This window comes from Nannobrachium achirus (genome assembly GCF_963921795.1).
Source record: "Nannobrachium achirus genome assembly, chromosome: 3".
In the NCBI taxonomy this organism is placed as follows: Eukaryota; Metazoa; Chordata; class Actinopteri; order Myctophiformes; family Myctophidae; genus Nannobrachium; species Nannobrachium achirus.
In genome coordinates this window covers 34,708,490-34,733,190 of record NC_137812.1, presented here as the reverse complement: position 1 = coordinate 34,733,190, position 24,701 = coordinate 34,708,490, and the positions used below count along the sequence as shown (strand labels likewise).

General features: G+C 44.6%; 1 protein-coding gene across 1 annotated transcript in view; it reads right to left on the bottom strand.

The window, feature by feature from the left end:
• xylt1 (xylosyltransferase I) overlaps positions 1-24,701 on the bottom strand; it is a gene marked incomplete at both ends in the record, with an annotated part of 120,375 nt that overhangs the window by 47,924 nt on the left and 47,750 nt on the right. The window contains 3 exons of the mRNA XM_080721676.1: positions 3,402-3,604; positions 4,116-4,288; positions 15,058-15,664. Of these exons, the coding sequence (XP_080577802.1) occupies positions 3,402-3,604; positions 4,116-4,288; positions 15,058-15,664 (983 nt within the window). The remainder of the gene's footprint in view (positions 1-3,401; positions 3,605-4,115; positions 4,289-15,057; positions 15,665-24,701) is intronic.

Below are 24,701 nucleotides of genomic sequence, written 5' to 3'. Positions count from 1 at the left end.
GCGCCTCGGCACACACACATGCAAATACCTTTTTAATCACACGCTGCTTGACAGACATACAGACACACAGACAAAGTAGACAGGCAGTCAGACATGTGAGCAAGATACGAGAATAAATATATATACATGCATGAACAAAAACATGTGGTGAGGGAAGCCGAAGTATGCAAATGACAGGCAACGACGCCACAAAGTATATATACAAGTGTAAACATTCAAGAAAACGTGCGTATAGATGCACGCATGCACACTCGCACGCACGCACAGACCTCTAAGTGACCGAAGACCAGCAAAATGTCCCTTTAGGACACACCAGCTTGCTTCTATCCTTGAGAGGATTTCTGGTCCTCATAGGGATGGCAATACAAGAACACACACACACACACAAACACAGGTACACACGCACGCACACACGCACGTATGCACACACACACACACACACACACACACACACACACACACACACACACACACACACACACACACACACACACACACACACACACACACACACACACGCATGTACACACATGCACACACTACACTACACTATCTCTAATGAGCATCAGCAGCAAGCCAGCAGCAACACATGTAAGGCATGTTCACAGAGACATGTGTACATTTCCGTGACGTGCAGGGAACATAACTCCTGAACTTGCCTATAGACCAAACACACATGGGCTTTGTAAAACAGTCTGCCGCTGCCTGCCACTCCATCTTGGCTCCAGCTGCGGAGACTGCAGCTCCAGCTTTCTGCTGCCCAGTGGCCATTACAGCTCGTCTGAGCGCAACTGGTGGACATCTGGCAGCGTACCGTTGCTGTCAGCTGGAAACCTCATACTGTATGTCTAAAAAACTGTTACTTTGCAGGAAATTAAATCCAAATGAAAGGAAACTGTATTCCAATGGATCCAATGTAGTTAGTGTGGTTGCCCTAACTGGGCAACCAGGTTATAGTACTGTCCAACTTGTCCAACTTTCTTCCATCTTTCCATCTTTCTTTCTTTCTTTATTTTGCAGCTCTACTCCTCCCACAGTTTTGGTCGCACGCAGTTGGGCCATAATGTCAAATCGACCGGCTTCATCGGGACTCGTCCGCTTGCATTTTGCTAAGAGATAAGTTACCATATATACGTAAAGTAAATGTATATTAATTTATTAAATAACTAGAAAGATGCAATTGGAAATTGCAAGTGTGGTTGCTGTGACTATATTCTGCAGCAAGTTAACTGTCATGTGAAGCTCGACCAATACTCCAGCTAGCACCACTCCTCAAATGTTTTTCCTTCAATTTCCATATAGACCACATGAGACTGACCAGTATTTCCATATACAGTATGGGCATTCCAAAATATATGGGCTTAATATTGATGGCATCAGGGATCCCCATATATTGGCATAAAAGGGACAAGGACTGACACAGACTATGGAGATATCTCCATATATGGCCATTACAGTAACTTATTAGCGAATTCATTTTCCCCATTGACTTGAATGGGGAAAATTCAAATGGTAAGACGGAATTCATTTGCAAGTGTGACACAGCAACCACACTTGCAATTTCCCAGAATTGCACATCTTTCTAGTTATTATTTCGTCACAAGCTCTTGTTAATGCTTTTCATTGGTTCAATATTTATAAAACCCACAGACACACTGAACCACTTTCACTGAATCTTTTATAGAAACACCAAACAGCAGATCTACACGTGTTGTCAACTTGTAGATCCACTATTTTTGCTACCTTTCTGTGACACTGTGGCATGACTTAGTAGGGCATTTTTATGGGAAAAGAAACATACGTTGAAAAAAGGAGATACGAGGTTTCTGCCTGACAGCGGCGATCTAAGATGTAACTCTCTCCTTAATAGGGGCTATTTTAATTGGCTACCGCTGAGCCACATCAAAAGCTCAACAGAGCCTTTAGCGGCGGATGGATTGCAAAACTAGCATGTAACAACTAGTCACTGAGGTTCTACAGTATTCCAGTTGGCCATTTCCATGACTTCATGTACCGGTACATTCCCGTCTAGACTCAGTGGTGTTTAATGAGCTTTTACAGGCTCTTAAAGGGGATGTGTTGGAGTGGAGAAATGCCTTTTTTCGAAGGTACAGCACATGACAGGACTAGGAAGTCAATAGGTATTGACCCAGCGCAATTAAGTGGTAATCAGTTCACCATGTAACCTATTCAATTGAGAGCCAGGAAAGGACTGGGGATTTGGTTTAGAATGTGTGAATGAATGGTGGTTGAGAAGATCTGAGGTCCCACTTCATTGATCTGTTTAGTTTGGAGTGACTCTTTATTTAAAGTTCACAGTCAATTGCAGGAGGCCACTCCATTGAGTATTGAATTAGTTCTCCGCTGGTGGTAGAGATGGGCTAGAGCCTAGAGAACATTTTATTCCTCATGTAGAATAGTCTGTTTAATTGACACTTAAGTTGTGTGAGTTTGCTCCCAAAGACCTCAGGCTGATCACTGTATAGGATAGCTTTCATTCCTTCTTCACTGCTGTGTGCGGTGGTCCAACCAAACAATGGCTACATAACTGTTTACGTCTAACCAAAGTCCTCCTACATTATCTTTTAATAGGCTACCTACAAAAGGACATCTGTCTCCCCCTTCCCGAGGAGAACCTGGCCAATGCGCCAGGTGACCTAGACTCCTCACTCCCAAGCTGTGATATAACCTCCATCAGTCAGAAATGCAGTCACTCCTCATTTTTCTAAAAGCTCATCTCTTCATACTTATCCTGCCTAGCACAAGTGCCTTATTTCTTTGCATCTGCACTTGTTGCCTATTAAAATAGATCGCTAGTTATGTTACTGAGATATTGAAGAAATGCTTCCTTGCTCACATATGCTGTGTATGTTAACTTAGATGTATTTCACATATGCTAAGTATGCTATTTAGACAGATAACAGGTTTGATCTCCACCTTCTGTTCAATTTACTTTGTAGCTCACATCATGTCTTTCATATCACTGTACTTACTCATCTATTACTTTAGGTTTATGCTGGTATGCTAGCCCAACCCTACCCTCCCCTGCCCCTTCCTTGTATATACTTACTGTTTGTTTAGACTTACTGTTTTCTTTTTTTCCTTTTCTTTACATATCTACTGCATAGTACTGTGTTCTATTTGTCTGTCATTCAATGTTATATGAGATACTTTAATGGTTTCCTGTTGAAATAAGCTTAGTCTTTTCATGGATCTCCTTTTAGTAGACCTTGTACCAGTGAACTGTACCGTCATGAAACTGTACATTTTCCTATGCAAACTTCTAATAAAGCCTTCAATCAATCAATACTTATTTTGTAAATCGTTCTTGCTAACAATGTCTGCAAAATGGCTCATTTATAAGTCGTCTATTGCTGGGTAATCCTGCTCCTCCATCTTACCTGATAGGGTAGTCGGCAGCGCTCAGGTTTATGAAGAAGTCCCAGCTCCAGTCCCGCATGGCCAGCAGGTCAGCCATGCTTCGGAGGTACATGGTAAGTAGGCTGGCGCCGCCCCAGATGGTGGCCATGCGCCAAGGGGTCACTCTAACATTGGAGTACTTGGCAGCCAGGGATTGAACCTGCCTATGCAGGTAGTTGGATCGCTGGGAAGGAGAGGAAGAAATGGATCACATATTAACTTTAGGGTTAAAGGTGCATTCGTTCATTCGTTCTAACAAATATAACTCCTGGCACAAGCATTTCATTGTATCTGTACTTGTATGGATATGTGTGACAATAAACCTGAACCTGAACCTGAATATTATGTCCCATTATTTAGGACATGAAGTTACAATGAAAAATGTCATTTAAGATTGGAATCTAGAACGTACAGTAGATCAATTAAACATATCATTGTTGTCGGGTGGAAACCCTGTATGTACAAAACCGTTCGTTTTGTATTTATCATATTAAAAATGATTTAAACTAGTGAAAACACCTGATCTACAAGCACACAACACCTCGCATGGCGAGGCGTTGTGCGACAGTCTTGTATGATGAAGCAGGGCTTTACTTTACAAAAAAACATACACATTTGAAACTTGGAGATGCGACAGTGACGATATGAATATAACAGCAGGGACTTTGTGCCAGGGCACGAGGATTTCTTGTTACCTTGTCTACATGTATGTAGTAGAAATGGGAGGTGTGGTAGATGGCTTTGAAGAGGCGATACAGCTGGCGCGAGGCTCTTCCATGGACCACCAGGACGAAGGCTATCCTGACTGGTTTGGTTGGGAAGGTCTCTGTAGAATCTTCGTCCCACTGGACATTAGTGTTGGCTTTACCTGGACAGATAATAGGGTGTATTTTTTACTCCACTGTAATCCAGTGGCATCAGTTCAGCAAAAGCTAGGGTATGGCAAAGATTAAGAGTCCTCATGCGCGAAGGTCAGTCAGTTTTTTCCACAGGTTTCTACGGTTTCTTGGGCTGGATATGGCAGCCTGGAACGGTTGTTCAAGTGCATTTAAACTTGGCATGTTAGTAAACGTGCTACAATTAACAATAATGCATTGCACCTGTGCAGCTGACCTGCGGAACATGGGAATATACCATTTTGTAAAGATGGGGAGAATACAAGTGTGGAGAATATAATTATAATACCTTGTTAAAGTGACCATTTTGTTAAATTTTGCATTTGTAGTTATTTTACTGTAGTTTAACAACATAATAACCAGCACAGATAGACAAAGAGACATTCATGGATTTATATTTAAAAGTAACTTTTATTTTCCCCCCTGGACCCAGGGTATGGCAGCTGCATACCCCTGCCATACCCAATTGACGCCCCTGCTGTAATCTCACAACATTGCATGCATTATAAATTCACACCTGGTCCTTGATGTTTGCGCAGTGTTGTCAAAGACACGCAAGCCTGATTTATTCTTCATTCATTGTATGATGGTGTTGGTGTCACACAGAGTACATAGGCAATGTGTGGTGATCGTGACGTGCTGTGAGCCTGTAGATCTGCTAGCTATTTTGAAGATTTCAAAAAAATATCTTCTCCCATACAATATGGGCATGGCAGGTTGAAAGTGGTTAAAGAGGTGGTGCCATAGTTTTGCACTTTCTCTGTTTTGTATGTGTCTATGGAGTCGGATGATAGGTTACACGTCTCCATTCCGACATGTCTCCTTTCCGACATCTAACCCTATCCCTAACCCTAACCCTAACCTTAACCTCTATGGAAGTGTTGCCACTCCGACAATAAGAAGTCACTGTCGGAATGGAGAGCAGCCCCCCGGATGATAAAGTCCGAAGCGGGTGATGGAGTTAAAGGAGTAGTTCACCCCCAAAATGACTTGTTTTCTATTGATTTCTCATGCCATGGAGAGTAGAGTTCAATAATATTGTTTGGTTTTTGTCACATTCCTAAGACAAAAATTTGATTCAAGTAAATTTACCCCCATTGATTCCGGATGGGGACCCGTTTCGAAACGGGTCCCCATCCGGAACGAATGGGGGTAAATTTATTGTTATCACATTTTTGTCTTAGGAATGTGACAAAAACCAAAAAATATTATTGAACTCTACTCTCCATGGCATGAGAAATCAATAGAAAACAAGTCATTTTGGGGGTGAACTACTCCTTTAACAACAGACAAGACACCTGTCACCTGTTCGCTTGTTCAGTATGCTGCTGCTATTGGTCCAAGCCGGTAACTATAACCCACTACCCATGTCATCTGCCACTGTATACGCTCTCAGGCGGGATTCCGAATGCCTCACGGTTGAATACAAAGGTGGTAAGCCACACTACAGTACTTCAGAGGTATTAAAAAAAAAAAAAAAAAAAACACAGAATAAACTAGAAGCAGTGCTCTTCCGAGCACAGGTCTCCACCAGGCCGTGCGTCCTGGTGGTGCTACTGTATAATAGGCCAATGTAAAAAGGGTGGCATATGTTCTTCACCTTAGATCTTTCATGGCAATCGGACGCTACATGCATGATTTCAAGCATTGTGTTCCAAAAATGTGTTTTGCTAAAGTCTACCTGCTGGTGGCGCTATAACAGGACAATGTTAAAAAGGTAGCATTTGTTCCTTGACATAGTGGGAATATGTATGGCAAATGTCGCAGTAATCGCAAGCTGCGTTGATGATTTGAGGCATTTTGTTCAAAAACGGAGCAATCCTGCAAACTTTGGAAGCTAATATTAGCCAATCAGGATGGAATATGAAATATCAGACGGATCGGACTTGATCACATGACTATAGAGATACTGTGTACCGATTTGCATGATTTTTGGATAAAATCTCAAGGAGTAATATCCAAAAATGTGTTTTACATAAGTCGGCCCAAAGGTGGCGCTATAAAAGGCTGATGTGAAAAATGCAGGGCAAAGGTTTATCCTTAGCCTCTAGGGAGTGCGCTTACAAAGTTTGAAACTGATCGTTGGAGTTATAGGTAAAACCACAAATCGGGCTGTTATAGCGCCACCATGAGGCTGATTAAAAAAAATTAAGTGGCATTTCTTCCTCGGCCTAGTGGGAACGTGTGTGCGCGATTTCATGATAATTGCACTTTGCGTTTGTGATTTGAGGCATTTTGTTCAAAACGGCTCAATCCCACAAACTTTGGAAGCCAATCTTAGCCAATCAGGATGGAATATGCAAAATCAGACAGATCCGTGTCGATCACATGACTGTCGAGATATTGCCTACCGATTTGTAGGATTTTTGGACAAAATCTGTAAGAGTAGTGCACAGAAATGTGTTTAGCAAACATCGGCCACTAGTTGGCGCTAGAAAAGGCCCATTTGAAAAATTTAGGGCAGAGGTTCTAGATTGGCATCCAGGGAATGTGTGTGCTCACTTTGGCAGCGACCGGGCCAACGGCGACTGAGATTTGGCGCTCACAAACTGCGAGGACGCACGGACGGACGCACGGACGGACGGACGGACGCACGGACGGACGGACGGAGAGGAAAACATACTCTCCCCCATGCCTTCGGCTGGTGGAGACAATAAGACACAACAACCAAGACAGCCACTTGAGCCGGAGCATGGAATGCGACGACTTTGAGCCACTGAACCATGACTCATTCATACAGTTCTTGGGTGATTGCAACTGGAACTATGACAATGTCAAGCGGCCACAGGGATGTCGCACCAAATTCTGGGCCCTGGGTACAAGGATTCACTGCGGGCCCCCCATGAATGTTAACTATTGAAAAATAGCAGATATACAAGCTCACAGCGCGGCACCGAGTGCCGCACTGCGAGCTTGTAGATATGCTATTTTTGAAAAATCATGAAAATCTTTGAATATTTCAAATCCTTCTGAGGTTTTTTGAAAAACCTATGTTTCTATGTCAGTGGAGCTCAAACCTTTTCATGTGAAGGACCCCCAAAATTATATGTATTTGGCCATGGAACCCCATCTCAAAATATTGAGTTCCAGGGACCCCCCAGAAGCAAAATTTGAGTTACAAATGTTCGCTTAAAAAATACATATATTCAAAAATTTGCACACATTTTCACGACTTTTCAAAAATAGCAGATCTACAAGCTCGCAGCGCGGCACTCGGTGCCACGCTGTGAGCTTGTATATCTGCTATTTTTCAATAGCTAAAGTATAAAATAATTAAGGCCCCTCCACCACCTTGGGCCCTAGTAACTCAGTCCCACTTTCCTACCCCTTGTGACGCCCCCGCTCATTCATACAGTTCTTGGGCGATTGCAACTGGAACTATGACAATGTCAAGCGGCCACACCACACATACTGTAAATACGATCCACGTTCAGACAGGAATCCTATAAGCGACTCCTCGGGGGCTGTCGGGGTGGAGCGCAGCTTGACAATGTGCCATCATTCCTCTCAGGCCAAACTCCCAGAAGACTCCTTGGATTTCACACAAGTGAAAACAACAAGCATGCAGTCAAATACTGTCCCGCCCCGCCAAGCCACTATCAAATTATAAAAAAGCAATTGGAAACCACACATAAATCTATAAGCTGTTTTGGACCGTGTTTATATCAATCGTAAAACATATAACAACGAGTAATTCGTTGAAAAAGAACGGCTTCCTATCAAAAGCCTTCTCAGGAGCAGTACGAGAGTGCCAATACACCTTTCATTTCTTTTTATAACAAGCTAATTATTAGGGTGGGAGGTTAGTGCTTGTTTTTAGAGCAAACAGTGTTTAAGCAGACATACTGTGCAGCTTATCAGCCTGACCTATTTGCTGACAGGACAGGGCTTGGGTAGATAATTACCATAATTTGGGACTTCATTTCCCAGGGGTCAATGGAAAAGCTATTGTTTTTGAGTGTTCTATGAGTATGGGAGGCCAGAGGAAGTATTGATGGCAGTTTTACTTGCTGATGCTATGCTAGCCCTGGGCAGCAGGGACTACAAAATGCCCCTCTCAGCTCCTCTCCGTCGGACCCCAAGGCCCTGTAATTACTCTGATTTAAAGGCAAGTGTCAAATACATCTCTATTTGAACGCTCACAATAAAAACAGAGGCATGGAAAGTGACACACCCCAGTGCCTCCAATTTACCCAGCCTCCTGTAACGCCTGATTTATACCCGTACGTGCATTGTGTCATGCACAGAAATAGCTGATCTACAAGCTCACAATGCGTCGCAGCGTGCCACCTTGTGAGCTTGTACTGACTGTATAACTGCTTTTTATTTTTTATTTTCTGTGTGCGACGCTGGCGTGCAACAAAGTATAAATCAAGCTTAGGTCATTCAAATTTAAGGGCAGGTGCATGTCCAACATGTCTTTATCTAAAGGGTGACCACACTCTCCTGACTCTAATTCATTATAACTCCTGTCAATCACCTTTTCTTACTTGTAACTCCAAATATAGACATATTCAAGAGGTTTGGTTCGATGAGCAACCTGCTGTGAATTCATACTGTATGACCCCCCCCCCCCCCCCCTTACCCCTCTCCCATCCTCTCTGTCAATGTGTGTGTATGTGCGTGTGTGCAGTACTTGTGTGACAGCGTTGGGGGAAATCTGCTGTGGGCCGTATCAGATGGAACAGTAATTGGTGGCCAGCTAAGAAGGTTCAGTGGTTTGCTTTTGCACATGGATAATTGGCCAGTCACTGCACAAAGCACTTTGAGATTGTATGCTATACTATGGCTGAACTAATGAGCAGAGCTGCTGAATCTTGGTGCGTGAGTGCATGCGCGCGTGTGTGTGTGTGTGTGTGTGTGTGTGTGTGTGTGTGTGTGCGCGCGCTTGCGTGCATGTGCATATGCATATGCGTATTTGTGTGTGAGAGAGAGATTGTTAGAGAGAGTGAAAATGAAAATCTTCCAAAGCTATCCAAAATATAAAACAAATATTTTCTTGATTAATCAAAAAAGTAATTGATAGAATAACCATTACGATAAAAAAAAACTAAAAACAATAGTTGCAGCCCTACAGTGTTGCATCGTAATTCTGACACAATATTACAGTTTTTCACAATTGTTACAGTAACATAACAAAAATCGAAAAAAACTATTTCACATTATTTTCTGCATAATTAGACTCTGATTTTCCTTCTTTACACTCGGTCAATTACACATCACCTTGTGTCGAAAAACTACAGTACACACAATGATAAGTTGTTGCACACACTTCTCTCTTAAAATCTCAAATTATCAACACACAAATATTGAAATCTCTACACATGCCTAAATCTATAGTAAATCATGTACCCAAATAACACTTTTTTGGCTGCATATTTGTGTGCTGTTTTACAGTATGTTTGACTATGAAAAAAGTAGGCCTACACTGAGTCATTTTACAGGAGGAGAAAAAGCTCATTCTCCAGAGTCATTGTCATTCATATGGTGTGTTCCATTTCTACGATTGTGTTTTCAATTTTGCACTTCAGTGTGCTGTAAATGCTTGGTAGTGTGTAGCAAATGCTTAGTTGTGTGTAGCCTACTCAATGAATGGTATGTGGCATTTGAAAATATGGCTGTGTGTACCAAATGTAAACACGTGAGTTCCATTTTGTGGACAAAGTTAAGAGATTTGACGGCAAAGAGTCATCTTGCGAAGGGAGTGTCAGGTTTAGCGTTTTGTGTGTACGGTTTTCTGTTTTGTGTGTGCAGTTTTGAGAAAGCCATTATTGTATTGAGAAACGTGTGTTAACAATTGTGAAAAAAAATGTAATTTCATTGTGATGAAATGATGTGGATTACAGTATCAACAATTATTTCTGTTTCTTTAACCACTTTCAACCTGCCGTATTTTGGGTACATTATGGGAAAAGATTTAATTTAATTTTTTAATTATTAATGCCAAAATAGCAGGCTCACAACACGTCACGATCACCACACGTTGTGAGCTTGTAGACTGCCTATTTTCTCTGTGTGACACTATCGTACAATAACCGACTTTTATTGACGGCTTTGGTGACAGCATGGTACGATAACAGTGAGTATACACAACAGCTGTGTGGTGCCCAAACGTTTTAGCTCGAGACCCAAAAGAGAAATTAGACATTTGCCCGCGACCCAAAATAGTGAAAACAGCAGATCTACAAGCTCACAACGTGTCTCTTCATGCCGAGTTATGAGCTTGTAAATCAGTTATTTTCAGTAGTTCTTAAACATTTGTTTTATAATTTATGGAATTTCTTATATTTATATTTCATTGATTAATGAAATTGCGTTGAAAAATCATTGCATTTCTTTTTTTAATTCATGAAAACCTTAGTATATGGTATTACGTACAGACTAGTACCCATGGATATTCCTCCTCCATGTATAGATCTTTGAGGCATACGGTTGAGGTGCTGACAGCGCAGACCTTGTTCTACTGTATAAACACACGCCCTCATCTTGATCCCATCCCTCTTCATCATCCTCCCATCTCCATCAATCTCCTCAACTGCCTCTCCCTCATCTGCTATCACCCTACGCTCCCCTTCCATCATCATCCTGTGTAAATTCAACCGCAACCAACCCCCATACTTTCAACTGGTTTACTGAATTTCTGTTCGTAGCTTTTGAATTTTTAAAGATATTTTTGGGGGAGGCTTTTCTGCCTTTATTCATAGTAAAGTAGGTAGACAGGAAACAGGGAGAGAGAGATGGGGAGTGACATGCAAGCAAAGGTTGTCGAAGATGGGGATTCGAACCCGCGACACGCTGTCTGTATGTGGTATGCACCTGGACCAGTAAGCCAGCGGGCACCCCGTAGCTTTTATGGTATTTGATTTCACTTTAACTACATTTACTACATTATATGTTATCCCGACAGTGATTATACAATTTATCACCCTCCCCCTAGTAATCTTCACCCCTCCCCCATTTTTGTTTGCTGTGAAGAAGGCTTAATATTGCCTCAGTTAACATTCCTTTAGATCTCAAGTTTTGGCAAATGGTGAAAGTGTGCAGTCACTGGAACGTTGCGAAAAAAGTTCAAAAAGCTGCGAAAAGGTTCAAAAGGTTGCACTAAATAAGGTGTGTGTAAATTAAAATGTGTCAGATGCACAATTTTCATCATCTTTATAATGTTGTCCTTTCAGTGACACAAATCACATTCTATTCTATTCTGTGTAAGTGGTTTGAGAGTGCGACGTGCAACCTGCTCACCTTGTATAATTTAGACTTTTTAATGAAAAACCCCTGAGCAGCAAACAGATGCAGTGTAATTTAGTGTGCATCAATGCAATGCCATTATGTTAAGCAGTGCATGGGGACATGGTCACTGACTGCCGGCCAGTATAAACTCCAAATTCATCCCTGGTACACCAACCAAGCCTATAGCCACACCGGTATTAGCAAAATGATCATACGTAAGGCTGAGAAAACATTCTCGTACTCATATTCAATGAGTTGGACTTAATACACGTTGGAGCTAGTCAAGGCCTCAAGGACAGAATACAGATCAAATAAAATTGGACTATGTTCCGCTAACCAGGTTAGGCCTGAATTTAAAACAGAGAGAGTAGATTGGAGAGAAGAGAGAAAGATAGGGAGGGACACATAATCAGTTAAATTCTCTGGGTTAATTTAACTTTGAGCGTGTACAAATGTAATACAACTCTGAGCACTTTCAGAGTTACAAATCGTCGTTGTCGGGTGGAAACCTCATATCTCCAAGTTTCAAATGTGTTCGTTCTTTCACCAAGTAAAGCCCTGCTTCATCATACAAGGCCGTCGCACAAAAGTAGTGAAAACAGCAGATCTACAAGCACACAACGCCTCGCGATGCGAGGCATTGTGTTCACTAGTTTAAATCATTTTAAAAATGTTAATTGCAAAAAGAACGGTGTTGGACATACAAGGTTTTCACCCGACAACGACAAAATGGAATAATGAACACTTGAGGATTTTACTATGTAAACTGTACTCTGTCTCTCTTAAATGAACACTCAGCATACAAACCTACAGACACAGTGAGACAGAGAGAGAGAGGGAGGGAGAAAGATAGCACGGTGACAGGCTGCAGCCAGGCAGGAGAGCAAAAAATGATTTAATTTAGCTGTCGTGTTGTTACAGCTCCAGCCACCAGGGAAAGGTCCTTTTCAATTTCTTTTGTCTTTTTTGATCAAACTGTCACTTTGAGTGGGTTATTGAGCCTCCCTGTGAGATGATAGTCAGGGACCTTACAGCTCATCCGCACTGCCCGCTACACGAGCGATGCGAGCGACGTTGTGCGAAATACTGTCCTCATCTGGAGCGTTGGCAATTGTGTTGCGACGTAGCCTGAACCAGTTAAATAAATAAATAATAATAAAAAGTGTTTGGGGGACATGGCCGCGAAACCTCACTCAAATAGAGACTCTGCAAGCGAATATAGGAGGGGTCGACGACGACGCTGCACGACGCTCTGTCGCTCGCGGTACGTCAGAACAGTCCCATTGAAACAAATGTATTTTAAAGAGGTGGTGCCATAGTTTTGTACTTTTTCTGTTTTGTATGTGTCTAACGAGTTAACATTACTTTAATAGACCATGGGCTGGGGTTATAATGTGCAAATTTGCCTTCCCTGTGTATTGTTGGTTACTTCCTGAAAGCTGAGAGCCTCTGAGTCAAAAGGCCCAACTGAAAAACACTGAGTTAATGACATCATAAACTCAGCCCCTCCCCTTTTACCATACCATACACCTAACACTGTAGGTGTGCCTAACTTCAGCTTGGTCACCACCCACCTGACAACCAGGCATACTTAACAAACTGGTGGGTGTGGCCACATAAAAACCTAATTTTAACACTTTCTGTACACTTTTTGAAAAGAATCTTCCTCAGAGTATAATCATAATACCTGATCATCATGTTTTAGGGGGGGGGGGGGGGGGATCATGGCACCGCATCTTCAATGAGATTTCATCGATTGCGTCGCTGGCAGTGCGGATGAGCTGTTAGACGCAGACAAAATGATACCTTTGCTTTTGGGGAATGTAAACTAATTGCTACCCATATGCCTCTTTTGAGCTCTAATAAGTTGACCAGAGGCAATGGAGGTATTTGAACGTCTCCGGTGTCTTACAATGTATAATAGCTTTTTCTCTTCTGCCCGCTATCCATGAAGTCATGTCCTACAGTATGTGGGTATCTTCATTTATCCATGTGTGTGTTCTTGTACAGTTACAGTATGTGTGCCTGTGTATATATGTTACAGGATGTTTGGGTAACGCAGGACGTTCATTGTAAGAGCGCTTGTTTTGTCGTTCACCACACACTAATCACCACCAGGTGGCGACGACAGCCATTCACTCGCATTCACTAGTGAAGGCGCTGACGTCACTTGTTTGCGACTGTATTTACTAGCCTAGCCTAGCCTAGCCTAGCCTAGCCTAGCTTAGCCATTAGCTCCATTGTAGTCACTTGGACAGGGTGTTTATCGTGGGCTTGCCCAGGCCTTACGGCCTGGGCATAAATATAACTATTGCATTCACCACGGCTTCGTAACTCGCGCGGCGCTCCGCCGGCCGCGCGGCCCTGGCCCGCTCTTCGCGGCCACTCGCACCTGCGGTGCTCGGGGGCGAAGAGCAGGACCAAGGTCCGCTGGCCTGCGCGCCGCTTGCAATGTCGTGGACAATCGAGCGGGCGCGGCTCCGCCTGGAGGATGTTGCTGTGGGCGACCGCTTGTTCCGCCCCGTGCTGCACACCGAGTGCTCCGTTTCTCGACCGTCCTGTTTCTCTTTAAAACCGTGACATATATACCGGTATACCGTTTCTCTAAACACGGCTGCTGATATGCTGTTCAAGATGGTAGCAACGTGAGGCTTTGTTCATGAAATCCACAGACAGACCTGCAAACGTCCATATGTAACTATTGTACTTGGAAAAAGTGTAGGCTAAATGTGTGTAGTGTGTGTAGTGTGTGCGTGTGCATGTCCGTGTGCGTGTGTGTGTTTAAGAAAGACAGACAGAAAGGAAAACCAAGCTTCTGTGGCCAGCTTGACTGAACAAACGAAAATTGGAAACCAATTTTGTGAAAATACAGGCAGAATCCTCCATTTTCTCATACAATTTATTCCACCAATTACTCATCAGCTGAAAAGACATTTCTTGTTTGTTTTCACCGCGCGCTTAAGCTTGACAGACCAGACTGGGCTCTTTGTTCCCAGCTTGGCTGATATTATTTTCTTATTGCCTATTAAAATAAGGGTGTATCGTAGAGAGAACACAAAAATAATTATAAAAATATATAATGGAAAATTACCTCAAGCAAGACAGTTGACAAGCTGCCAGTTATATTTTAGGGTTATTTGCGGTGTTTTTCTGTTCATTTAATGCAGCTGAATTAAATCCAACTAGACTCTATATGCTGTACAGTATGCTGGTTTTGAATTGACTGCTCAGGTTCTTTAAATGCATTCAATCTATAATTCTGTTCTATCAATGTATGATGAACACAGTGTCCCTGTCTCAACTCTTTTGAAACCTAAGAGATGACAAAATGACCTTAAGTACACGGTCGATGATTCTTGGACAGGTAGGAACACTCTTACAAGCTTGATAGAAATTGATTGTGAGAACTCTTGAACGGAATACAAAGTGGCCATGTTTGACTCCACAGAAACAAAATAATTTCTATTATTAAGTGAAATCAAATATTGGTTAATTATAATAATTGACTAACCTTCAAGGGGGCAGTAGCGAGTGACCTTCTCCGGCATCAATTGGCCCTCCTTGTGTCTGCAGTACACCTCGGCGATCTGTTGCCGGCACTCCTTGCTCTTGGCTCTGGACAGAGCCGAGATGGCTTCCTTCCCGCTGATCTCGCACTTGGGCGGCTGGTCGTAGGTGACCTCCAGGGGCGCGGCGGTCGCCTGCCTCTTGTGGGGGTGTTGGTGTCTGTGCTGGGACTGAGCCTGCTGCTGCTGCTGGGCCTGTGAGGTCCGGTGGTGTTGCCTCGCCCCTCCGGCCCCAGCCCCCTGATGGCGGCCTCCCTGGTAGGTGGCGTTGTTGGCGAGCGCCAGCGGCTGGTGGACCACCGGCAGCACCTCGTTGGAGCTGCGGCCCACCACGGGGGAGTTGTCCTTCCACGCCTGCTGCTGGGCGTGGGCCTTCTCCTGCAAGCGCTCCCGCTGCTGCTTGCTGCTGGCGCCCCCTACGGACTGCCGCTGGGGCTGCGAGCGGGCGCCGAAGTTGCTATTGTCTATGTTCTCAAAGTCTTTGGGCACAGAGTTCTCGTTGTTGCTGTCCACTCTCATTTTCTCTTTGGGGCGATGAGAGTAGTATCCATCCTGCAAAGGGAGAAGAAGGAAAAACAGAGAGAGAGATAAGAAAAACAAGATCAGACCCAAGTGAGTGAGGTACATATAGCCTATCAAATGAGGGATTTAGGCTTGATTTATACTTGGTTGCGCGCCTGTGATGCGCAGCCAAGTGCAAATGGCGGATTAACAGTCGACGTGGCACATGCGGATGGCTAGCGTTGCACGGAACCATGAGCCATGAAATTAAGTGAGTGCACTGTGAAATCGGGAGTGTTGATTTGACTCAGAGGGTGTACAGATGGACCTGTAAGGGTCTCGGGATGCTGTGAGGTCGTAGGAACGAGGGCGCTTGGAGAGGGGACAACACAGCACAACCTGACTGGGGCCCACGCGGGGGTTGAGGGCTCTGCCGCTCCGTGCCATCATCAGATTAGCCCCCCGTTTCAATTAACTTCTCCCTCAAATGGGCGCAGCACTCTGTAAACAGATTACCAAAGGGGGATAAAGGGCCAGCATGTCTGTGAATGTGTTTGTGCGCGCATGCGCGTGCGTGCGTGTGTTAGGTATGGGACGATATGCGATAATATACATACTTGATTTTTTCACTCTATATCAAATGTCTTTGCCAAAAAATAGCCGATCTACAAGCTCACAACGCGTCGCTTGTAGATCGGCTATTTTTTGGCAAATGTTATGTTAATGTCCCAGGATAATGGATTTTGATTATCGTGATAATATCGTAAATGGCGATTTCTTTTGTCACAATAATCGTGATATGACATTTTCATATCGTCCCATCCCTAGTGTGTGTGCGTGTGTGTGTGTGTGTGTGTGTGCGCGCGTGTGTGCGTTCGTGCGAGTGTTCATTTGTGCGAGTGTGCGTGGGTGTGTGTGACTGTCAGTGTGATATGCATATCCTTTTCCATGGGATGTCATACGATGACATGATGGCATTACAACATCATGACACATCGCTGGCTGGATGCCTGTGGTTTCTAAATGTCGGGGTTATTGTTGCACATGAGTTTCACGGACCAAAAAGCACTGCACACAAGCTTGTAGATCTGCTATGATCAGTGCACAACACCATTGTGCAACTATAAGTACAAACGCTGTAGATCTGTAAAAGTGAACCTACAGTGTGGGTTTGTTAAGAGTTTGCGGGTGAGCGATCTGATTGTACGACTCCCCCGTCTTTTCGCTCAAATAGTATTTCCACCAGGAGAGGCTAAAAGGAAGAAAAAAAGAAAATCATGGAGCAGAGCAGGAGGATGACAAGAGATGGGGCCAAGAGCCGAGGAGGAGGAGGTGTTGATGTGATGCGTGAGCTCTGCTGCGCCTCGCATGCGCCCGGCTCGCCCGCTCGCTCGCTCGCTCACTCGCTTGCTCCAGTGAAATGTGCTTCAGTGCATCAAATCCAAACTGGAGAGAGCAGCCTGGCTGCCACACCACCTTTGTACACTTCACCAGACATAGCGGACGTGTGCGCTATGTCGAGAGAGAGAGAGAGAGAGAAAGCGAGAGAGAGAGAGAGAGGGAGAGAGAGAGAGAGAGAGAGAGAGATAGAGAGAGGGAGAGAGAGAGAGAGAGAGAGAGAGAGAGGGAGAGAGAGAGAGAGATGGAGAGAGAGAGAGAGACAGCAGCAAAACAAACACAAGCCTCGAGGAGAGATAGAGTTTATAACAAGCTAGCTGCCTGATGTGTTCTTGTCTTTACGGCACAGCAAACACAATCTCTGTGTGTGTGTGTCTGTCTGTGTCTGTGAGTGTGAGTGTGTGTGTGTGTGTGTGTGTGTGTGTGTGTGTGTGTGTGTGTGTGTGTGTGTGTGAGTGTGTGTGTGTGTGTGTGTGTGTGTGTGTGTGTGTGCGTGCGTGCACGTGAGTGCATTTGTGTGTATGTGTGTATGTGTGTGTGCGTGCCGTGCACACGTGCATGCGTGCGCAGGTGGGGCAGATGTGAGACACAGAGTGAGAACAGGATGTGAGACACGAGTGAGACGTTCGAGAGAGAGAAGCTCTGAGTTGGGAAATGTTGTTCCGCCCTCCAGAAGCCAGACCTGTTATCAAGCCACCAACCTTTTTCCTCTCTGCAAACACCTTGTAGCTGTGTACAATTATAGAGAGACTGGCTGGCTGGCACACATACACACACGGAGGAAGAGAGAGAGAGAGAGAGAGAGAGAGAGAGAGAGAGAGAGAGAGCGGTGGAGAGAGTGAGATAAAACCCCCCACAAAAAGAGGGAAGACAGAGAAAACGAGAAACGAGAAACGGAGAGAATGAGCAATATTCTCCCAGTCAGCTTCTGTCAACGCCATGGTTGGCAGAGGTCTGATTCTCACAACCAATCTTCTCATCTCCTCTTGTTTCTTGCTTCTTCTTTTTTTCCCTGGCTCCAACATCTCTGGCTCACCACGTCCTTTAATCAACCCCTGTCCTCTCCTCACCGCACCACCCTCCCTGCGTGCTCTCCCATCCAGGGGCGTCACAAGGGGGGTGGGGAAAGTGGGACTGAGCTACTAGGGCCCAAGGTGGAGGGGCCTTAATTATTTTATATTTTAGCTATTGAAAAATAGCAGATCTACAAGCTCACAGCGCGGCACCGAGTGCCGCGCTGCGAGCTTGTAGATCTGCTATTTTTGAAAAGTCGTGAAAGTGTGTGCAAATCTTTGAATATATGTATTTTTTAAGCGAACATTTGTAACTCAAATTTTGCTTCTGGGGGGTCCCTGGAACTAAATATTTTGAGATGGGGGTCCGTGGCCAAATATATATAATTTTGGGGGTCCTTCACATGAAAAAGTTTGAGCACCACTGACATAGAAACATAGGTTTTTCAAAAAACCTTCACTTCAAAAAATAGCAGCTCTACAAGTTCGCAGCGCTGCACTCTGTGCCGCGCTGTAAGCTTGTACATCTTCTATTTTTCAACAGCTAAAGCACAAAATGTGAGTGAGTCCTTGTGCCCAGGGCCCAGCATTTGGTGCGACACCCCTGTCTCCCATCCCTTCTTGTGTCTTTCCTCTCATCATCGCTTCCACATTTCACCTCTAACACTTTCTCCCTTTTCCTTCCTTCCTCCCTCCGTATCCCCATCTGTTCGTGTCTCTCTCCTGTCATCACCTCTCTCTCACTAATATCTCCTTCTCCCTTTCTCTTCTTGGGCCAGACCAGTTCGGGCAGACAGTATATGAATGGCTCAACCTGCTAATCCTAGCGTGTAACAGCTGCTCAGACTACTGATCACCTAAACAGAAATCCCTAACATGCCCGGTTTCAAACGCTTAAGAGTGCTAATCCATGCGGTGCCAGTCACTGGCTGTTTTGCAGAGTTTACGGGAGATTTATACATAGTTGCAGGCGGGTGTCGCACCGCATAAAGTAGTGGATTTCTCTCACAGTATGCGCCAAGCTGCACTGTGTTGTGAGCTTGTGGATCTGCTATTTTGAGTGTGTGACACTTGCATGCAACCACATAAAAATGTGTCTGCATTCTGCATTGTCTGCAAATGTGTGTGTGTGTGTGTGTGTGTGTGTGTGTGTGTGTGTGTGTGTGTGTGTGTGTGTGTGTGTGTGTGTGTGTGTGTGTGTGTGTGTGTGTGTTAGGGCTGTATAATGTATCGTTATCGTATCGTTATCGAGGTATGACCATGCGCAATATCAGTATCGCGAAAGACAAGGATATCACGACATATCGCCCTCAGCAAAATATCGTCCAAATCGTTGCCCATATCAGCCTTATCGCCTAGATATCGTTGCCCAATGCCCATATCATTTCCTTTTGCCTTTTGCTACACTTAGAATATCAAAATACAAGTGTGGGAAGTCAATAGCACTTAAAATCAAGAGAGATATTGACTTATTATTATGTTGTTTTTTTGAATAATGTTTAGTTTTCACTATTGCAACACTTAACTCTTTGAGCGCCAGCGCCCTCTAGGGGCCAAAGAATGCCAGCGCATCTCTCATAGGCGAGCGCTTTAGCTTCCAGGACTTCAGCTTCCAGGACCTGACGTGCTCACGTTCCTGCACGGCATGGAAATGTCCCGGATGAAGATGCTAACAGAATGGCTATTCCCATTTTGTCATCTTAAGATCATTTTTGGGCGATTTCGCCGTAAATAAACCTCGCGCCGCTTTCCTAAAACACAAAAAAGAGATATAAGCCTTTAAAGATGCGGTCTTTCATTGGATTAGGCGGAGATTGGCATTTGCGTTCGCAAATTACGGCCGGCCGGGACGTTGTTAGCTTTCGGCTAGTAGCTACAAAAATCAAGCCAGGCTTCAGAAGGCCTCTTATCATTTTATTCATTTAATTAAATAAAGCCGAACTACTTCGGGATCGGCACACTCGTGTACTCATCGGAAGCGGCGCCGAACATCGGGTGAACATTGGGGAGCTCAAAAATGTATTTTAAACCATTTTTAATGGAATATATCGTCGGACAGAGTAGAACGGCTAGCTGGCTAGCGGCTAGCGAGCCAGGACCACCCACGACTCTACAAGCAGCTCGGGGTAAGTGAATTAATAAAAAAAAGATTGTATTGGATTGAAATAAAGCCGAACTAGTTCGGGATCGGCACCAGATGAGTTAAAATATAAAATATGACATTTATACGGTAATTTTGTATATCGTATCGATATCGAGATATTTGGCATGAATACAGAGATGTGAGATTTTGTCCATATCGTGCAGCCCTAGTGTGTGTGTGTGTGTGTGTGTGTGTGTGTGCGTGCGTGCGTGCGGGCTCGCGCGTGTGTGTGTGTGTGTGTGTGTGTGCGTGTGCGCGTGCACATCTTGTTTACTCTGAAGAAACAGATACCCTCACTTTGAGGCCAGTCGTTAGGACACATGAGAGGAAGGGGACACAGCACAGGTAAATTGGAAGAAGGGCAAATGTCTGTACTTTCATATCCCGGCTGTGCATCTCTTTGAAGCAAACCACTTTAGCTTGCAACAAACACCACTCTGTGGCTTAAACAACACTCATGGACTCTGACTACTGATGGCATTTTATATGCGGGATCTCAGGGACGTGCAGAGAATGTTAGCGAGGCAGGGGCTGACATTTCTAAAAGGGCCTTTTGGTGAAAACATCGAAAATAGCAGACCACAGCGCGACGCGTTGTGAGCTTGAAGGTCGGCTATTTCCAATGCTTGATTTCTACACATTTCTTGATTTCAACATAAGATGCTGCATTCTAGTTCAGGAGAGTTTGGACAAGGAGATTCTCTTGAATGCTGCCTTCAGGTATAGCATGGAAAGAGGGCATTTGCATTTCTTTCACCATAGTAAAAAATGCATTCATGGTCTGGAGAGGGCACTTTTTACAGATGGATAAAAGGGCAGGGGCTCGAGCCCCCTTTGATCTCTATGTGTGTGCATGTGCCTGCAGGATCTGGCTTTTGCAACTCTAGCGCCTACGTAAGCTCTGTGCACAGTTTAACAAAGCAGTGGGGCTATAGAGCAAGGGCCATGTCATTACTTTTAAATTAGCCCAGCTGGGAAAGAATGCAGAAGGAAAAAAATATAATCACAGAAACGTTTTTTAGGAGAATTAAGCAAAATATATAAGGGGTATTGTTATCCCAAAGAGGCTCTGCTCTCACATTGAAAAGAGAGCAGGGATGTGCAGAGAATGTTAGAGAGGCAGGGGCAGAAATTTCTAAAAGGTCCTTTTGGTGAAAATATTGAAAATAGCAGACCTCCAAGCCCACAACGCGTCGCGCTGCAACGCATTGTGAGCTTGGAGGTCGGCTATTTTCGGTACTTGATACCACACTGAACAAAGTGAATGTGACGGCATGGATTTCTACAAAGAGAGGGCAATTTTCTCAACATAAGATGCTGCATTCAAGGTCAGGAGAGTTTGGACAAGGCAATTCTCTTGAATGCTGCCTTCAGGTATGGCATGGTAAGAGGGCATTTGCATTTCTTTCACCATAGTAAAAACTGCATTCATGGTCTGGATCGAGGGCACTTTTTTAGAGACGGATAAAAGGGCAGGGGCTCAAGCCCTCTTTCATGTCTATGTGTGCACGTGCCTGAAAGAGAGTGGCGCTGGCAAGGAAAGGCCGGGGGGAATCGCAGCGATAAACAATATTAACCCCCTCTGCCCTCTCCCCTCGTTCTCTCTCCCCCCTCCTGTGTGGAAAGGACTTCAGTAGCAGCGTTGCTCTTTAATCTTGGCCAGCACTGGGGGGATCTGTGGGGACTAAAGGCATGGGGCTCTAGCCAGGGAATGCTGGGGCATATAGAATTAATACCAGCGAAGGCCATTGGAGATAGGGGCTGCCTGGGAGCTGGACTATCGATTGTTACGAAGGGATGTTTTCTGCTCCCAAGGAGCGTCAGCAAGACCGAGCCTGGACTGCCTGGCATGCAGTACGCTCACTATGTAGTCAAAGAGACTTACATGCACGTGCGCACGCACACACACACACACACACACACACACACACACACACACACACACACACACACGCACACGCACACGCACACGCACACACACACACACACACACACGCACGCACACACGCCGCCTCTCCCCGAGCTCCACAGAGGAGTGAGGAAAAAAGTAGAGGGGTAAACGTTAGTATCATCCATCACTAGCAGGTACATTTAGAGTGAGGCCTGTGGGGCTGGGACTTCCAGAAACCCCCTCTGGGGATGGTTTAGTCCATTTCTCATACTACGCTGCCCTTCTCCACTTTTCCTCATTTCCCCAGCCACAGGGGGAAATATTTCACCTGCCTCTCTCTTTTTCATGTTCTCTCTCTCTCTCCTTCTCTCTCTCTCTCTCTCTCTCTTCCTCTTCATTTCCTCCCCCAATCTCCTAAATAGAGAAACAGCACATATTTCTCTCTCAACACATGCCTGGCTTCACTCCCCCTCCTCCTCCCTATCACTCTGCTCTCTAGGGGAGGTGTGTGGGGGGCAGTTAATCTGCCCCGACCCCAGCCTCGTCCTCCCTAATGCCATCATTTACTATCCTAGTCCTATTGTGGGAATAAAGGAGCAGCAGGGCAGTAGCACATATCACTTTCACAACCCCCCCCCCACACACACACACACACACCCCCTCGCTTGCTCTAAATGACATTATTCCAATGGGGCCCGTGGGGATAAGCTACCGCATGTGCTACTGATACTGTACTTTGCTAAGCCCTGCAAACATGCATTCCATACAAGAAAACAAACACGCAAACGCACGCATGGCGCACACACACACACACACACACGCATGCATGGCACGCACACACATGCACAGTGGTGTAAAGTAACTAAATGTAATTAAATACTGTACTTACTGTACTTACGTGCTGTACGTAACATTTTTAGGTACTTGTACTTTACTTGAGTATTTATTTATTATTCCAATACTTTTACTTCTACTCCACTATGTCTCAGATCCAAATATTGTACTTTTACACCACTACATTTATTTGAGAACTTAAGTTACTAGTTACTTTGCAGATATAAATTATGATATTATAAAACATACATAAACCACTCGTTGTGAGCTTGTAGATCTGATATTTTCAAACATTTGGTACTTTAAGTACATTTGGTACTTTAAGTACATTTTGATGCCAACTCTTTCGTACTTTTTCTCAAGTACATTTTGAATTCCGGACTGTAACTTGTAACAGAGTTCTTTGATAGCCTATTGCATACATGGACAACTGGCGGCCCGGTGGCCACATGCGGCCCCCACCTTCACTTAATGCGGCCCGCAGGTTAATACCGGAATACTGATATATTATTGATTTCAGCTGTTACAATTCCAAACATGACCTGCTTTAATTCCGTCAGTCTATATTAGTAGCAACATTTATAGTTTTATGTCCAATGTATTTGTATTTAGGTTCATAAAGTTAACATTTGAAATTAAATCAAAATGTTACATTTCAGGATTCCAATTAAGAAATAACAAAAAATTATTCAGGATTCCAATTCAAAAGAAGCAAAAATAGCAGATCTACAAGCTCAAAACGCATCGCAGCGCGATGCGTTTTGAGCTTGTAGATCTGCTAGATCTGCTATTTATTGTATGCGATACTAGAATGACAAAGTAGGACGTAGCAATATGCAATGTGGCCCTCTGGAGTGAAGATGGAAATATAGTGGCCCTCACCATCATCAAAGTTGCCCACCCCTGGCCTATTGCATAAATGATACTTTTACTTAAGTAAAATATGTGAGTACTTTTTCCACCACTGCGCGTGCACATGCGCTCACACACACGTACACGTACACACACACACACACACACACACACACACACACACACACACACACACACACACACACACACACACACACACACGCTCACTGGTGGTCTGAAACGGACCCATTTAGGTTAGGTAACTGTGCAGCCTGTGTGTACGGTGCACAACCACGTGCTGCTCCCCCATTGATGTGCCTCAGCTGTGTAGTCAGCATGGTAATAACCTCACAGTGAGTCATGGACAGGTGCTGTGTAGGCTCTCCCTCGCTCCGGTAGGCCCCCGCCTGCCGCGTGGCGAACAAGCTGCAGATTAATTAGCTGGATTGAATCCCTGTGATCCTCTCCTGAGCAGCAGGTTATCGCCTCTGGCACGGGAGCGGGTGACCGACACACTGACAGACTTTATGTGGAGGCTCACAGCTGCCCTGGTGACATGGTACACAGCGTACGCTATACACGGGCTGAGATTGAAAGACCGGTCCCATCCTAATTTACAGTACACTTTAAGACAGAATAAGACATAATAAAGCCATAATAAGAAATAATGTGTTGGTAATTAGAACTGACATGTTTTATTAGACAGAAACAAAGACAGAATAGCAGAACGTGCGGATACATTCTCTGGCACCAGGGTACCGCCGCACGACCGGCAATTCGAACGGCAGTCGCACTGCATCGCCGGCGATAGGACTGGCAGGACCGGCGGCCGCCCCACGGACCGGCAGGTCCCGTCGCGGTAAACTGCCGGTCCTTGCTAGGGTGGCTGCCGCGGCAGTTACCAGCGATGCCGGTCCTACCAACAGTTCCCTGTGGCGACCGCCGGTCCTATCACTA